At 47.6% G+C, this 17,684-nt stretch overlaps 2 protein-coding genes across 5 annotated transcripts in view; one reads left to right on the top strand and one right to left on the bottom strand.

The window, feature by feature from the left end:
- GSN (gelsolin) overlaps positions 1–1,696 on the top strand; it is a 49,363-nt gene extending 47,667 nt beyond the window's left edge. For all 4 annotated transcript variants that reach the window (XM_040241278.1, XM_040241270.1, XM_040241260.1 and 1 more), the window contains 2 exons: positions 637–697; positions 1,280–1,696. In XM_040241278.1, coding sequence (XP_040097212.1) covers positions 637–697; positions 1,280–1,449 — 231 coding nt within the window. In that variant the 3' untranslated portion in view covers positions 1,450–1,696. The remainder of the gene's footprint in view (positions 1–636; positions 698–1,279) is intronic.
- A 6,523-nt stretch (positions 1,697–8,219) lies between these two features.
- STOM (stomatin) overlaps positions 8,220–17,684 on the bottom strand; it is a 31,933-nt gene continuing 22,468 nt past the window's right edge. Inside the window, exons 6-7 of the mRNA XM_040241293.1 lie at positions 17,491–17,625; positions 8,220–10,211 (exon numbers count right to left, since the gene is read on the bottom strand). Coding sequence (XP_040097227.1) covers positions 10,017–10,211; positions 17,491–17,625 — 330 coding nt within the window. The 3' untranslated portion in view covers positions 8,220–10,016. The remainder of the gene's footprint in view (positions 10,212–17,490; positions 17,626–17,684) is intronic.

A 17,684-nucleotide genomic window follows, 5' to 3' on the forward strand; every position in this document is an offset into this window, starting at 1 on the left:
GCTGGGTGAGGGTGGCCCCAGCAGACTCTCAGTGCTCGCTGGGTGAGGGTGGCCCCAGCAGACCCTCAGTGCTCGCTGGTTGGATGAATAGACCAGTGAGCACGTGAGTCTGCTCGTTGGTTGAATAAGTAGATGCCCTGAAAAGGATCGTTTGTGAGCTTCTAGAGAAGGAGCTCGTCTCATGGCTATCTTCGCTTGGTTGTCAGCGTTGGTGACTGAAGCAGGCTGGGGTGGAGGGCGCGAAGGTGCGGGGGAGTCTGAGGCCGGGTGGAACTTCCCATCACAGCAGCTACTGCTCAGCTTCATCCACCTGCGAGTGATGGTTGTTGCCAGATCCTCCCCGTTCTCGAGGGGAACTGCAGTCTGGATTGAATGTAATCAGCTAGTAACTCCACTTGTCTAAAGAGACGCGGTAGACCACCCCCCCAGGGGTGGGCGGGCCCACAAAGCGGGGTGTAGGTCAGCAGTACACCGCGTCTGGTCCCCAGTTCTCTAGTCACAGTCCATGGGCTTTGTGAATGGGGGGGTGTGTCCGGCCCACACCTGGAACCTCCTCCTCTTCCTCCAACAGCGAGCTGGGTCAGCGCCCCTCGTGCGGCTTCATCTCACACCTTCCCTTTCCCGCCTCTCCTCCAGGTCTTTGTCTGGGTTGGTAAGGATTCTCAAGAAGAGGAGAAGACAGAAGCCTTGACCTCTGGTGAGGACCCACATGTGCCTGCGAGTCTGTTTCGGGTGTTGGGGTGGGAGCAGCCTCCTGTGCGGGTTTGGGAGTTCACGACAGCGGGGTGGGGGATTCCTCTCCCACAGCAAGCCCCTGGTGAGCCCTCCCTGGGTGGTGAGAGAACAGCTCGGTTCCTGCAGAAGTCATAGGTCACACCAAGAGGAAGAGGCAGATAGAAGCTGCTTCAGGTTCCCAGGATGCCCAGGGACTAACCGCATCTGGATTTAGATGCAGGAAAGCAGATCTCTGGTAGCTGAGTAGAGTCTGATTTGGGAGCTGGAAATCCAAAAGCTGGTTTCTTTAACACCTTCCAGTAGGGGACGCTAGAGAAAAATGAGGCATGCTTTGTGAAGCTGGAGGTTAAACTGTGACCCCTGGCCTTTCCTGTGTTTCTGGGCGGGGCAGTGAAGGAGTCACGTGGTTGTCGTTGCCTTTAAGGAATGGTGGTGTCCAGGGGCGGGGTTGGGTGTTAGGGGCAGTGGGACCAAAACCACCTTGGGCATGGAGCCACCTCCTTGGTGCTGGAGACTGAGGATTCTCCTGCCCGTGTGTCTGCAGCTAAGCGCTACATCGAGACGGACCCAGCTAATCGCGACAGGCGGACCCCCATCACCGTGGTGAAGCAGGGCTTCGAGCCCCCCTCGTTCGTGGGCTGGTTCCTCGGCTGGGATGACAACTATTGGTCCGTGGATCCCTTGGACAGGGCCCTCGCTGAGCTGGCTGCCTGAGGAAGGCAGGTCCCACCCCGTTACCGGCCAGTGCCTTTCAGAACTGCCTGCCCTTTGAGGAGACCTTGCAGTGAGCAGGGTCAACCTGGTGTGTGCGCGCGCGTGGTTGTTCTTTTCTTTTTCCTTTTTTTTTTTTTTAACTGTAGCCAAAAACAGCTCTGCAAAAATTCAGGGTCCTTGCAGAATTGTCTCAAGTGTCTGTGCTTTTGGAAATTGAATTCAATAAAAAGCTTTTTGAAGTGTGTAACCAGCTGTGGCTCAGTTTGTCCTGGGAAGTGTCCTCACTGTTCTGGGAAGGGTCCATGGGGTGGGGGTTGGGGGTTGTGCCTGTGCCTGCGACCCAGTGAATGAGCTTCATTCAACCCGCATAAAAATCTGATCCTCCGAGAAGCAGATGCCAAGATGAGATGGAATGGGCAGAGACTGGACTAGGGGGAGAGTGCTTGTATGAAAGGAGATTGAGAGGCAGCCAGGGAAGGCTGGAGAGCCTTCAGACAGATGCCATCTGACCCCACGTGAAGCAGGGAGGAAGAGGGGTTGGGTGGATGCATCTTAGACCGCCGTGCAGTCCAGGAGGTTTTTGCATAGCTTTGGGGGAGTCCTGAGCCAAAGTAAAAAAAAAAAAAATTAATGGCATAGTCCCATTTTTGTTGTTAATTTATCATTTTAATCATTTGCAAATGTACAATTCAGCAGTGTTAAAGACACTGACCGTGTTGCGGAGCTGTCCCCGCCATCTCCACCCAAACCTTTTTCGTAATCCCCAACTTAGATTTATACCCTGTGCCCATGAAACAACTCCTTTCCCCTTCCTACTTCCCATCTGCCCCTGGGAACCTTTATGGCACTTTCTGTCTCCATGAATTTGCCTGTTCTAGGTACATCGTAGAAGTGGAATAATGCACTTGTCTTCTGTCTGGCTTATTTCACTTAGCTTGATGCTTTCAATATTCATACATTTTACAGCCCGTAAAGTAACAGCATTCCTTTTTGTGGCTGAATACTGTTCCATCGTGTGTGTATATACTGTTTCATTCATGCTTTCACCCATCGATGAACACTCAGGTCCTTTCCACCTTTTGGCTGCTGTGAATAACGCCTCTGGGGGTCTTTCCTGGTGGTCCAGTGGTTAAGAATCCGTCTTCAATGTGGGGCACACAGGTTCAGTCCCTGGTCGGGGATGCCCCAGGGCAACTAGATCCCATGTGCCGCAGCTGAGAGTTGATGCAGCCAAACAAATAGCTTTTCTTTCTTTTCTTTTTTTTTTTTTTAAAAACAGTGCTACTCTGAACGTTGGTGTACAAAATTTGTTTGATTCAGAATGTTCTGGAGCCCATCAGCCAACAAAGGCACTGGAGGTCTCCCAGGAGTGGATGAAGTGTGTCTAATCGCCCCACTTCGGTCAGTCGTTGGGAGGCACAGCCTTGGAGCCCTGGGGGCAAGGAGTTCAAGGCCAGTAGTGGGACCCTTGAGTCACTTACATTCCCGGGGGTTGCCCTACCCTGGAGCATCTGCCTGACTCTTGCTCATTTCCTCCGCTTGCCATGAGTGTTTCTGCTGACACAAGGTGCCCCTGGGATGCTCTCCCAGTTTGCAGCATGGGTGAGGGCCTTTGTGCCCCTTTTGGCCCCCCAGACCCTGACTCTTTGCTCAGGCTCACATTGCCACAAAGTCCTGGTAGGCAGTCAGAATAGGAAACAGGAGTCCAGAATGGGAGTGCCTAAAAGACAAGGAGGGGAAAAGCCCGCGAAAATAGGACAAAGGAGCATCAGAGGACCAGAGTGAGGACCTCAGATGGAACAACAGCACTCCCGCCTAGCCCAGTTTACACAGGGCAGGCCCGGGGGAGGAAAAACATGTAAAAACATCGAGATCCCAGCAGGACAGACAGCTGCTGCTGCTGCGCAAACTCCGACCAGAAAATGACTCTATTTACTCTATTTTAGCTTGTTTACCCTCTCCTTATGTTTTTCTTTTCACCAATGATTCCAGAAAACTTAATGTACAAATGGACCTAATGTAGTGACTTGTGAACAATGTATGCTTTCATCTTGCTTAACTCCTCAATATAATGTTTGTTCTTTTGTGGTATTGAAACGTCCACCCTATATTATGGTATGATAATTATGGTCTTGCTGTGTAACAACAATTATTACTGTGTTATTGTTTTTGTTACTGTGGCAGCAATATCATTGACTCAACAAGTGCATACTGCCCAATATGTTGATACTGTGCCCGGAAATGTTTCTTTGGTGTTGGCAACACAGGAGGTTGTAGAAGGGAAGCGAGAAGTGGGGGTGGATGCCCTAGAGGAGGCGATGAAGCGTGTTGGGACTGAATTGTAGGTTTCAAAAGTAGAGTTAACATTGTCTTGTAGATTTGTGTGACACCCCTGAGGGTAAATGAGATAGACTGTGGCTAGGAGGGAATTGGGAATCACGTTTCGAGGGCACAGAAAGGCTCCAACATTGGTTTGGATTTGGAAAAACTTCACGGTCAGATAGAGACCATGGAACACTTCTGATTAGATTTTACTGCCGCAGGAGCAGCCAATGACTCTTTTCCACACCTTCTCTAACTTCATTTCTAGAAAAACATTCTGTCTACTATTTTTAGCTATACTGCTGTGGCTACTGTAATTCTGCTTCTCATAATTATTAAAAAATAAAAAAGGGGTAGATGCCAGGAGCCAGTACAGGAGATCCCACCCATGACAAGGTCATGCGGAGAGGGCTGATGGGCAAGGTGAGTCAGGTCTTGAGGGGTCCTCTGTCTGAGCATCTACCCCAAAACCAAAATCTGTCTGTTTACTCTCTCTATACCATACTCTTCTGACATTACCACCTTTTCTCTGGAAAGAGTTAATTCAGAGCTCCAGTTAACAGTCTCCTGCATATAAAAAGAATGTCTCGGCTTAACCCCTTTGATGGCTTTCTAACTTATCTGCCCAGACTTTACAACTTGTGGATTGCTTACAGCCCCCAACCATGAGAAGCACGAAGCTTAAAACATCTTAAAGATATAGAGCCTTTTGGAGCTAAGAATTAGTTTGGTGAAGAGTTTGTTGAGTCAATGACTGCTGCCAGGCCTCCATATTCTTTATCTTTTAGGCACCTGAAGGATATTAATCAATGTAATTAGGATATAGAAATAGGAATATAGTAGTTTTGATGTTAGCAACACTAGACTTTTGAGTTAATTACTTTTCTTCATTATAAATCACTGTACTCCTTTTACTTGTTATAAATTGTTGTATCTTTGCTACATAAGATTGTAACTTTATTTAGTGCTTTCTGAGAGTGGCACCAGACTTTGGGAAGAACAACATAAATAAGTCTTCTGGTTGACAAACCCTTATCAGAAAAAAGGCTGTAAAATGCTAATTGGCTTTCTGGCCAGAAGATGATGTAAATCACCTAAGACTTGTGTATACAGCTAGGTGTGCAGAGAGAAAGCCTGGTCTCGATAAGAGTCAGGGCTGCTGATGCTGCATAACTTTATACTATCCATTGATCTCTATGTACAAAAAAAGGTATAAAAGGCCTTTCTGGACAATAGGGGATGGGCCAGTCGCTGGACTGGTTTCCCCCGTGTCTCCTCTTTACTCTATTTTCTGGCTGAATTCCCATCTAGGGCGTGGAGGCTTGCCATGTCTACTTACTTGCCCCAGCTTCTAAGATCCACACGAGAGGGAGCCCAAGGTGGGGCACCCCTCCCCCCAATTCAAGAGGATGCCGGCGGCCTAACGTAGATGGTGCAAGCTCCTTGTCTGGAACTTTATTGGCTTTCCACGTAAACCAAGTTATTCAGCCTCTTTTCTCCACTAAATTTTCCTACTACCCTATTTCTTCTTTATCTAATCTTATATTTCTAAATAAATAAGCTTTCCTCGCCTATGCTGTTCACGCTTCGAATTCCCTGGATCCACCGGGGCAGGACCCCGGCAGGCAGATTCTTTACTGTCTGAGGCAGGGTGTGCAGCAGCCCAGAGACGGAGCTGGAGGGAGGCTGCTGTGCTCAGGAACAAACAGCAGGAACTGCGGGGCAGGGGGCGGGGGTAAGGGGAGGCTAGGGCAGAAGACAGGGAAGCCAGGAATTCACAGAGGGCCTCAAAGTCCACAGTGAGGGGGTTGGACTTGATCTTGTAATGCCTGCCTTTATTCCAGAAGGCCAATTTCAGGGGCAAAGCTATCAACAAGACAAACGTGAAATCCTGGAACAAAGGGGCCTTGACCACCTGGAGCTTGTAGGGCTTTCTTAGAGGAGGCGAGGCCTGTCAAGACAGCTCCCAGTCCTGGCAACCTGTGGGAGGTCCCGCATAGGCGAACCTGCCCTGCAGTTTTCATTTCCTTTTACCGGCATTCAAGGAGGTTTACTGGCCAATTTCTGTTTATTGGTGTCTGTGGCTTGAGAGAGAGACCTGTGTGCTTTGAGAAAGGGAGTTGCCTGAGGCAACTGAATTGTTTCAGCTCTATATTTTTTCTCTCAAAGGCAAAATAATAAGTCAGGAACACTATCACTTCAACCACATATTTTTCTCTTCCTAATGGTTTTTGAGAGATGGTAGATTCCATCATGTACGATGGAGAAGTCATTGCGAAATGCCATGAAATGCCCAAGTGCCAATGGGGCGTCTCCTGGAAAGAGGTTGGCCTGGGCTTAGAACTTGCATCCTACCTTGGACAATTCAGTTGAATAGATAACATATTTATGCCAGGCAGTGTGCAAGGCACTAAGGATAGGACAGAAAATTTATGTGAGCTTCAGTTTCCCCCTCTGCAAAATGGTAATATTGTCTTTGTACAGTACCTAACCACAGTTGCTGTAATGTAGGGGTTGAAAGCTGGACTTTGAAGTCAGACCTGGGTTCAAGTCAAATTCACTGATTTTAAAACTGGGATCAATAGAATTCTATGAGGTGCTTCAGTAATTTCACAATTTGACTGAAATTTAGTTTTTAAAGTGGTAACAAATATCACAGACACTTGAAACAAAATGGAGAAATTGAAGGTTGAGCCTCATTTAAGGATGTAACTGCCTTTCATAACTCCAACTATTTTCAATGCAGCCTCAGTGATTGACATTATAAGTAAATGTTATAAATGTGAACTTGAGAATTTATTCCTTTGTTTACTTTGGAGTTTCCTTTGAAAAAAACAGGGGGAAAGGTTGCTGCTAAAAAGAAGTTTGGAAATGGGTGGTTCACTATTTCCTAGCAGAGTGACCTTGTGAAGAAGCCCAGTGTGAAGATCACAGATTTAAAAGGCCGTGTAACCTCAGAGATCTGTGGAACCTGGTTTCCTCCCATGCAGGTGAGTGTGTTGCAACATGTCCTGGCTACAAACACCCAATCTACTTCCTTCACTTGGACTGAACTGACAGCCCCAAACTAAAGTTTAAGGCCTGCTTGGCTATGAACGCACGATGTCACTAGTCAGGCTGGAGTCTCGACAGTGTTGAAAAGTTGCGGTCTGTGTATAAAGTGACTGTTGGTGGGGGTGTGCGCCGGGGAGTGGTGGAGGCAGGCGCTGTCACATGACGCAACGGCCCCTCAGGAGCCTCTGACAGCAGCTGGAGCCACGCTGGACTCTCAAGTCTGCCACTTGCTAACCACATGACGCTGGGTAAGCCACTCTGAACTCCAGGGTCCTCATCAGTAACATGGCGATAAAAATGCATCACAGCAAGCTGTTTCGAAGATAAATGTGTGCCCAAGTACTGGAGCACAGAGCTGGGCGCCTGTTGCGCCACAGGTGGTGGCCGGGGACCCAAGGCCCCTCTTCGTTTTCTCCGGGCTTCTCAGGGGCACCAGTGGTAAAGAACCTATCTGTGACACAGGAGACAGGTGGAATGCAGCTTCGATCCCTGGGCTGGGAGATCCCCGGTGACAGGAAATGGAAACCCACTCCAGTGTTCTTGCCTGGAAAAGTTCATGGACAGAAGAGCCCGGCAGGCCCCCATCCACGGGGTCACAGGGTCAGCCACGGCTGTGCACGCCTTTTGCTCATCTTGGTGGTGCTGGGCCTTCTCCGCAGCACATACGCCTTCTCCAGCTGTGGCTGGGGGTGGAGGTGCTGCCTTGTGGCACACGGGCTTAGTTGCTGTTCGGCATGTGGGATCTTGGCTCCCTGACTTGGGACTGAACTCTCGTCCCCTGCATTGGAAGGTGGATTCTGAACCACTGGACACCAGGGAAATCCCTCAGGACAATTCTTTAAAGGTTGAATGTTGCAGGTAACACCCATAGCTTTTTGGAGGGTGGGGGTTGTTTTTTCTCTTTATTTTAAAGCTTTCCAAATGGAAATATTCTATTTGCTTTTTCTGATAGATCTGTGATTATCGTAAAAAATTAAAATATAGAAAAGGTGAAAGCTTCTATGTGATGTCTTCCCAAAACATCCATTCCTAACTCTTGGTATAGGTTTTTACAATGCCCCCACTGGTTTTATATCACTTATTCCTCTTTATAAGTAGGGTTTATGCCAGTGGGTTAGCTGGGTGACAGGAAGAAGTGAGGCCCTGTCCTGTTTGGGAAATCAGATCAGCCAAGGATTCGTGAATCCCAAACTCCTCAGGGAAGCTGCATGGGCACCAGAGGGAGTAGGACACGACAGACGGTGGAAGGCCATGGGCTCCCCTCTTCCTCTGGCCCAGGAGAGCACACAGCAGCCAAAGCAGCCAGTCCAGGCCTGGAGAAACACATGTGCCACTTCTGAAAATGAAATCCACACATACCACATGCAGGCAGAAACAGATTCTCATCCCAGAAAATCAGTAATGAGCGCACGCTTTATTATGCACAGCATTGCAGAGGGGCCGCCTGGGAAAGCCCTCGCGCACTAACACTGCCCACTGTCGTCCTGCGGCTCCTTCTACACCTCCTCTCCCAGGCGATTTAACTTCAACCCACAACTCACGAGGCAGAAGAGCAAAGACTGGCTGGTGTCTGGAAACAGACTCAAGGAATAGAAAGCATTAAACCTTTAAGTCTGAGAAGAGACTTTTAGCCAGGATATGTGTTTGTCTCCTGGTCCTTAATAGTCAAGGGTGAGCCACCTCGCAAAAGAGAGAAAATCACTATTTTAAAATTGAAAATAGAAATGCAGCTTGACTTCCCAGTCAAAATGTTCCATATGCATCTAACAAACTCAGCCAGGACCCATATCCATGGCGGTTCAAGGCTTCATAAACTAAATCTGGAAATGGGCTGTTGGGGAGGGGACTCGTGAAGACGGACAAGGTGACCAGCTAAGGACAGATGTGAGGGTGGCTCTGGGTAAGGAAACTGCTATTCTTAGATTTTTAAGTGATCTCACAGCTTCCAAGAGGAAGTGGTACAAGTGTCACCAGCCGGCTTCCCAGAAACCAACAGGAAGAATACCAGGGTGCTTGGCTTCACAGGCATTTGTGAAATGGAAGATGCTTCCTAAAATTATAGCAGTTCAGAAGCACTGACCAGTTCCTCCTTCAGCATCAACATATATGACAGAAAAATGACCAGGCAAATAAAAAAGAGCCATATCTACACAGATATGCCAAGTTTGACAGTGTTTTTCCAAGCTCCTTGGATACTGTGTGCCTGACAGACTGTGAATTCCTTCTGTTACTTAATGAACGGTAACCAAGATAGCTCACAGCACCCAAGAGTTGATAACATGCAGACAGTAAAATAAAAGTTTCCTAAAGATATATTTTATCAAGTATTAGTCCTTAAGCTATTCAAATTGGTATATAAACAACTATTTATAGGACTTAGAGAAAATTTTATTTTAAAAATTCAAATATTTAGAATCTGATATGTGAGAATAGGCAAAAGTGAGAAAAAAAGCACTTCTGTGATTAAGTATTTAGCTGGTTTGAAAGACAGAGGAATCATTTACTCATAAAGGGGCTCAGTGAAGTAAAAAAGAAAACAACCCCCACTGTTCTAAAAGGACCTCTAAAGCAGTGGGCTTAAGGCCCTCAAGAACCAGGGTGATCATGTCGCTTGACCTTGACCTCCAGTGCTGACAGGCGCTGGCAAGAACACGTCTCCTCTCAAGTAAGGAATAGTTTGCAACCTGCTCTGAGTTTAGAAAGTAGACGGATGTTAGGAAAATTTCCTTAATTAAGATTCCCCGGAAGTAAGGCACACGTGGCCCAGAGAAGCTGGTTGTAGCCCAAGGTGACTATTATCTGCAAAACATTTGTCTAGCCAGGCTGTCAGGTGGGGAAGATACTCTATCTTCTTGCTTCCGGCCTGGAGGCTGATAGAGGGTGCAGAATGACTCAGTGAAATTAGAAAGAAGACGAACTTCACCTATCATGGAGGAATCTAAACATATGAACTTTTAAATATTTTAGAGTAAGGTTATCTTACATTCATCACCACTCTCTTTCTCTCATGTCGTATTTACAAGCTAACAACCTTCATCTGTTGCTAGGATCACTACTCGTTGTAAGAATATCACACTCAACCTATGGAAAAGGGGAGGGAGGGAGAAAAGTCAAGGTTCCCACCCTACTACCTCCTTCTGGGCGAGAGGCTGGTTTGGTCCCCATCTCAGCTCTGGTCAGCCCCCCGTGGCTCACTGTCTTTTCTCCATGATAGCCTGCAACATATCTATGGGCAGAGGGAAGATGATGGTGGAGTTTTTCTCAGCAGCGATGGTGGTCAGCGTCTGCAGGTACCGCAGCTGGAGGGCGGCAGGAGACTCGGTGATGACCATGGAGGCTTCCTTCAGAGCCCTGGATGCATTCATCTCTCCCTCTGCCGCAATGACCTATGGGGCAGTGGCAAGGAGAGATTAGCCCAGAGGAAACGCTGGTTGGCGAGCTGCAGCCTTCAACCTAGGGCACATCTGGCTCCAGCAACACACGGAGTTTCCCAGGGAGTCGGCCAGAATAGTTCTAAGGAAAACAGTTTCCAGATCCTCAGTTTCTGTGTGATCTTCTCCCTGTAACTGATTTGCTTGAGTGTGTGCCGGAGGTCAAGACATCCCCTGTAGAGGAGGGGGGATGGACTGGGGACTGCGGACTGATCTATATACAATGCTATGGATATAATGGATAGCTAATGGGGACTGACTACAGCACAGGGGACTCTACTCCAGGCTCTGGTGACCTACATGGGAAGAAAATCCAAGAAAACAGAGGGGATATATGTATACATATCACCGATTCACTTTGCGGTACAGCAGAAACTAACATCATGAAGCAACTACACTCCAATAAGAATTTTAAAAAAAGACATCCTCTTTTACTATTTATTGTCTTTCTCCCATTTCCAGGGCATCAAACAAAGGGAAAATTCAGAATACTGTGTAGGAGTTGAGAAAGTGAATGACCCCAGTGACTGGATACAAAGCCTTTTGCAAGTCAGATAGATTTCCAATTCTTTGATTTCAAAGAAAGGGAAGAGGACCTTATTGTACTGCAAGCTGATAGATAATTAAAATGTTTTCCATGAAACATCAAAAAAGTCATCGGATTTTTCAGCACATAAATTCAGAGGGAGCACTAAGTATTGTATAAAAGTACTTAAAAAAAAAAACCCTTCCATTTCTATCTACTTATTTATATAAATAAGGTTTCTTATTCCTCATACCTGTAAAAATGAAAAGTAAGAGAATTGATGCTGAATCTTGCCTTATTCTAGCAATAAGTAACAGCCATCGACAAGACATGAATTCATTCTTCATTCACCTCATTGGGACCCTTGGTTGCAGTCAGAGAAAACTGAGAAGTATCCTAACTTATATACTAGAGGTGCTTCAGAAGGTGATAAATAATCCATAACAAAAGTGTTAGGGAAAGACTCTGGAGGGGATGTGAGATGAAAGTATAAATTCAAGGAGAAAAGGGAAAATGAAAATTCCTATTAAAAGAGCTTATTTTCTCATCATTCTATAAAATAGAGAGTGGAATCATTATGTTACCTAAATTTCAAAGAAAGCATTTAAAATGAATGATGTTAACAGTTTTACCTTAAAATGTCAATATTTAAAACATGCCAGGACTTATATGTTTGGCAGATACCACATTCAAAATGAAAAAATGTACATGTCTATTTAAAGTGGGACACACAGATTTTCTGAATTCTTTGGGGTTATGTGAGCAAAGCTTGAAGGCTTTTGGAGAGGTGGGGAGGGCAGGGGTTTTAGAATTTAGGTGGCTGCTGCTGCTGCTGCTAAGTCGCCTCAGTTGTGTCCGACTCTGTGCAACCCCATAGACAGCAGCCCACCAGGCTCCCCCGTCCCTGGGATTCTCCAGGCAAGAACACTGGAGTGGGTTGCCATTTCCTTCTCCAATGCATGAAATTGAAAAGTGAAAGTGAAATTGAAGTCGCTCTTAGCAACCGACTCTTAGCGACCCCATGGACTGCGGCCTACCAGGCTCCTCCGCCCATGGGATTTTCCAGGCAAGAGTACTGGAGTGGGTTTAAAATTGCAAATCTAATCCTTCCTAGCTGAAATTCCTCAGAAAGGTTATTTAACATTCTGAGCCTCAGTTTCTTATTCTTAAGATGGGATGGCCCCGACCTCATGGGACCATTGTAAGGAAGACAGAGGTCTATTATGTGTTGAAGTGTATAAACAGATGCTAATTATATAGCAAGGGCAAGTGACAAGACATAATTTTTGGATCCACCTATGCCCTAATTCTTAAAAGATTCAGAAGCCAAATGAAGGCAGCTATTCCTAAGTTCTAATCCTAGGAGGAGAGGTGTAAAGATACCATAACCCTCTTAAAAGTGTAGTTAGGTTGTTCTCACAGGAATCTCAAAATATTAATGGTTCTTTTTTTTCTTTTCATGCTAAATTTTTATTTCAATGTTATGTAACTGCATAAGCATGAATATTTATTCAGCAGATAACAATTATGACATCCACAGGGGATTTCCTAGGGAAAATGAGACGGCAAACACTATTGCACAGATCCTAACTATTGGGCTGGTAAATCTACAGCTGGGAGTACTATGGAGGTTTTTAGTCCTTCTGTGAATATGAGAGTTGAAAGCAATGGTCTTATGACCAGTGCAATTTCATTCAGTTACACAGTAAACTTTGGGGGGCTTCCGGGTGTCAAGACCTATAAAGGGGCTAGGGAGAGAGGAGGGACTCCTCCACGCCCTTCAGCTCCTGGCCAAGCAAGGGAGATGGACTTGGAAACAGATCATTTCATTCCAGTGTGACAAATGCTGACTGAGGCAGGAACAAGGCCCAGAGCTGGCAGGAAGAGGAAAGCAGGTTTTGCCAAAGGTGAAGTGGTGGGGTTATGCCCTCAATGAAGCAGAACAATAGAGGATGGAGGCCTTGCTGTTTGGACTAAGGTGAGAAAGAATATTTCAGGCAGAACACATGAAAAGGTACTGCAGTATAAAAAACCCTAGTGTCCCAGGAACCTGTAAGCAGGTGAGCACTGTGAGGAAGAGGGGAAGATGGGGGCGAACAGGGCAGAGAGGGAAGTGAAGTGTGATTGGGGGAGGGGGTGGAGGGGGGAGGGGGGAGGGGATGAACAGGAGGCGGGAGGGGAGTGAAGAGGGGAGGGCAGTAAGGGCAGCAGGGACCCAGGTGTTTGGTCTTTATCCCGAAGGTGATGGGAAGCCTCAGAGTTAGTTTGAGAAAACACTCCAACAGATGTTAGAGCATCCGTATGAGAAGAGACGGAGGATAGCCTTCGGAGTGATCTGGTGCCAGTCACCAGTGGTGTGAGTGGAGGAGGAAATGGGCTGTTGAGAGAGACTCAACAGTGTGCAGTGGACTGGGCGGGATTCGAGGGGGACAGGCTGTGTCTGGGTTCTGTGCTGTGCATTAGGTGAGACAGAGGAGGCTTACTGCAAGAAGGGACCAGATTAGAGGATAAAAACCTGAATTTATCAGGCAAAGCATTATGTCCCCCTAGGTGTGTGGGAAGGGACCAGTGCCAGCCACACTGAGAGGGGCTCTGGGAACTGTCTCCCAGGCGAGGCCTGGACAGAACTCACAAGCTGACCCTGCCATGGGCACAGCAGGCTCTGATTTTTCCCCTGTCAGCTCAGATGTCCAATAAGGTGCTTTTTTTTTTTCCCTGTCTGGACAACTGCAAAGACAGCTCAGCTCTCACTACCAATCAACACACCATCTCTTGGCTGGGAAGCCAGACCCACTCGGCTGGGCACACATTTAGTTACTAGCAAAGCTGCTCTGAGTGAGCTGCCAAACATGTGAACACAATACCCTCGCTGTGTCTAATACAAGCCAAGAGGGCGCTGTGGGCAGGGTCTTAGCAGCACAAGCTACCCGCAGGCACGTGCCATTTCTGCCAGAAGCGCCGGAGCTCCCGTCAATCGACACTTCCTATTTACAGAGCACTGTGTCAAAAGCTGGCGTGTTCAGGCCTGTGGAAGGGCCCTGCTGTTTCCTCCTGCGGCCCAGGGGGCCGCTCTGAGGGAAGGGCTGGAAAGGTGACCTGTGTCCTGTACTCCACCCGCTCAGTTATCACACAACTAGGCCCAGAGACACGAGCCCAAAGCCTGCGCCAGGCACTTTTCTGAGAATCGTGACAAAGGAAAAAAAGGAGAATCTGCAAAAGCACAAAAGATACTACATTTCTAGGCATTGTCTGAAACCCTTAGAAAGAGGTCCTGCCTACATAACATGTTCAGGAGAATCTGTCCTCGTTTTTAACTTTTCTCTCAGATGACGCTCGCGAGCCCTTAAGGTGCTCATCCTCTTTGCAGAGTAGGACGCCTTCATCTCAGCCGACCGTCACCCATCCAGCTGGCAGCGGTGTTTGGATGACCTCCAGTCAGGGGTGCCTACAAAGTGCTGCTGTGAACGCTGCAGCGTGCGTCGTCTGGGAAACCAGCATGCGTTCTGCTCAGATCCATGCGGCCAGACACTCCAGAGCTGTTGCACCACCGTGTGTTCTCACCGCCGAGACCTCCCGCCACCGACACCTGGATCGCTTTCTCTTGTGTTTAAAGCCGTTACAGTGAACGTTTAGTGTGGCAGCTGCTTGTGACAAGAGTTTGCATTTCCGGCTAATTAACTTGAGGAATTTTTCTCTGAAGTCTCTTAGTCTATAGGCTCTTACAACCTTTTCCTTTGCAACTTCTTTAAGAAACAGTGACCCCTAGTTCCCTGAGAACTTGAATACTGGGCCTTGTGGTTGTTGCAGGGTAGCTGGACTCTATGGAAGAATTAAGACTCCTTGAGATTCTGTGTGTTAACCCCACCCTTAAAGACAGCCAGATCCCTTGAGAGCCCAGTAATTCAGAATCCTAATTGACTTTATTTTTTCTTGTAAAGGGAAGTCAGGAGCTCTCTTTCCTAACTGGTCAGAGTGTTTGCAGAGGAGGCTCAGTCCTTCCTGGAAAGAAGGCAGTGAGGAAGGAGCACAAGAAATCCTAATTTCCACAGTCACTAATCAACTGTGTGATTTTGAGATCACATCACTTATTTGGGGTTTGATACTTTCGTCTAAATAGTGGGAATGTCAAATAAGTTTCATTTTTAGGGCCAATTTCCAGCAGCTACAGGTTGTTACCCAGGGTGCATCAGGCTCCCCAGGTGGCGCTGGTGGTAAAGACCCGCCCGCCAGTGCAGGAGACGTGAGACGTGGGCTTGATCCCTGGGTCGGGAAGATGCTCTGCAGGGGAAGTAGCAGCCCGCTCCGCGTTCTTGCCGGAAAAACCCCATGGATAGAGGAGTACGACAGGCTACAGCCCATAGGGTGGCAAAGGGTCAGACATCACTGAATGGACTTGGCATGCCCGCACGCACACCTGGAGTGCCTCAGCAGCATTCTGAAGTCGAGTCAAAGCTCAGTGGAAAGCAGCACTGTGGTCAATGACGGGCATGGGAGCTGGCGGGGGGGCAGGCAGCACCTGTCGCTTTCAGAAGATAATCTCTAAGGACCCTTAGGGCGCCAATGTTCTATGTCACCTGTGCATGATAAATTCTATTATTCAACGTGGTTTGGAAATGGGACTTTTGGTTAATGACAGATTCTAGGTAAAAGGGATCCCTAATTTTCAAAATAACTAGATTATAGTGAGGCATAGTTAATATCATTCTCATAAATACAATTTAATCTTCTAAATAAAATACCATGGTTTGGAGAGAAAATACATGAGGGCTCTGTAGGGGTCTGGAGGGCTCTGTAGTGCTCTGGAGGAGTCTGGAGGGCTCTGTAGGGCACTATAGGGTTCTGTAGGGGTCTGGAGGGCTCTGGAGGGCTCTGTGGGGGGCTCTGGCACCAGAAGCACCAGTTAACACACTTTTGTTGTTGTTGTTTTTGTTGTTTAGTCGCTCAGTCACATCCGACTCTGTGACCCCACGGACGGCAGCCCACCAGGCTCCTCTGTCCACAGGCTTTTCCAGGCAAGAACACTGTAGTGGGTCGCCATTTCCTTCTCTAGAAGATCTTCCCAACTCAGGGATCAAACATGAGTCTCCTGCTTGGCAGGTGGATTCTTTACTACTGAGTCACCTGAGAAGCCCAATTAACACATTAGGAAAATCTAAAAGTTCTGGTTAGTAAAACATTCTGGATGCAGTGTGTCAAATGAATCTATCTGGTGCTGGCTAAAAAATTAGAACGACCCATCTCTGGCTTCAGAGAAGGTGATGGCAACTCACTCCAGCACTCTTGCCTGGAAAATCCCATGGACGGAGGAGCCTGGTGGGCTGCAGTCCACGGGGTTGCCAAGAGTCAGACACAACTGAGCGACTTCACTTTCACTTTTCACTTTCATGCACTGGAGAAAGAAATGGCCACCCACTCCAGTGTTCTTGCCTGGAGAATTCCCAGGGATGGGGGAGCCTGGTAGGCTGCCATCTATGGGGTCGCACAGAGTCAGACATGACTGAAGCGACTTAGCAGCAGCAGCAGCAGCAGCAATATCTGTGGGTTACAGGGCATCCTAACAGAAGGGCAGGGTTCTGTGGTTAGCCAATTATCACCAGCTGCTACTCGTTTCTAACAGCAACAAATTGGTTCGCTGCTGGTATCTTGGGAGATCTGTCACGCCCACGGCAACTGCTCCTATGAACACTATCCTCTTGCTCCATCCATTCACAGGTGAGAGGTGGTGGGACCTTTTTAGGATTTTTGATTGAAGCTGGATCAGAGAGAATCACTCTAGGGTGAATTTGGAATGGGGACTGGTCTGTTTCCCACAGCATTCAGCTGGGAGACACACGCACTTGAGAATCAGGCCTTCTCCCCTCCAGCTGTCTGCAGTGAGGCGAGGCCCGGGATGTGGAATGCCTGCCTCCCCTGAGGCTGCCTCCTGGTCTCTGGCTTTCATTCTGGTGAGGCTTGACTCTACTTCCTACCCTTGGGTTTGGTAAAACATCCCTATGAACTCATTTGAACATATCTTCTTTTCCAGATTCACAAATATTCCCTCAGCACCTCCCACGGATGTCACACACCCATGCAGGGTTAAGACACAGTCAGGGATGATGATTTTAAAAAAAGAAAAAAAGGAGAAAAAAAGCAGACATCAAGGGAAAAGAAGTGGAGAAAAAAAAAAGAGCAGAGAAAGAAAGACGGAAACTGTAAGGAGGAGGAACAACTTGGGAAAAGGAAGAAAGAGACAAAAATAAGGGGGGAAGAGTGCGTACAAACTCATGGGACAGCCCGTCCACTCTGGAGTCAGACTGTCAGTGCGTCCTCAGCAGAGGACTGGGAGAATGCCGCAGGGGAGGCGCAGTCCTAACGGAACGACGCAGCTGTCTATGTACTGGGATTCCCAGGAGACGTGGTTTGTAAAAAAGCAAGGTGAAGAACAGTATGTATTGTACCCCTACTTCTGTAAAATAAACAGGCCAGTAGACTAACAGCCTAGTCAAATAAACCCCAAATGCAAATCTGGGGGCATTAACATGTACACTAAGCTGTTAAGAGTGGTGGCCTCTGGTGGCAGAGGGATCTGATTTAAAGTGATGAGGAGAGCTTTCAGCTTTACTACTTTGGGACTATTTCGATTTTTTACCACCAGCATGTTTTACATTGCATATTCAAAAAAGAAGCCTCAACAGGGAAAACAAACCACACAGAAAACAAAGTCACCTTGGCTCGGGCCTCCCGGGCCGCCTCCGCCTCTGCGGCCATGGCTCTCTGCAGCTGCACCGGCAGCTTCACGTCCTTAATCTCCACACGCTCCACCTTTATTCCCCAGTCATCAGTGGCATCATCCAGGGTGCACTGTCAGGGAGAGAGAAGGCAGGCTGAGAACGCTCAGCCCTCGCACAGGCGCCTAAGGC

Source organism: Oryx dammah, unplaced genomic scaffold (genome assembly GCF_014754425.2).
Source record: "Oryx dammah isolate SB20612 unplaced genomic scaffold, SCBI_Odam_1.1 HiC_scaffold_1, whole genome shotgun sequence".
Classification (NCBI taxonomy): Eukaryota; Metazoa; Chordata; class Mammalia; order Artiodactyla; family Bovidae; genus Oryx; species Oryx dammah.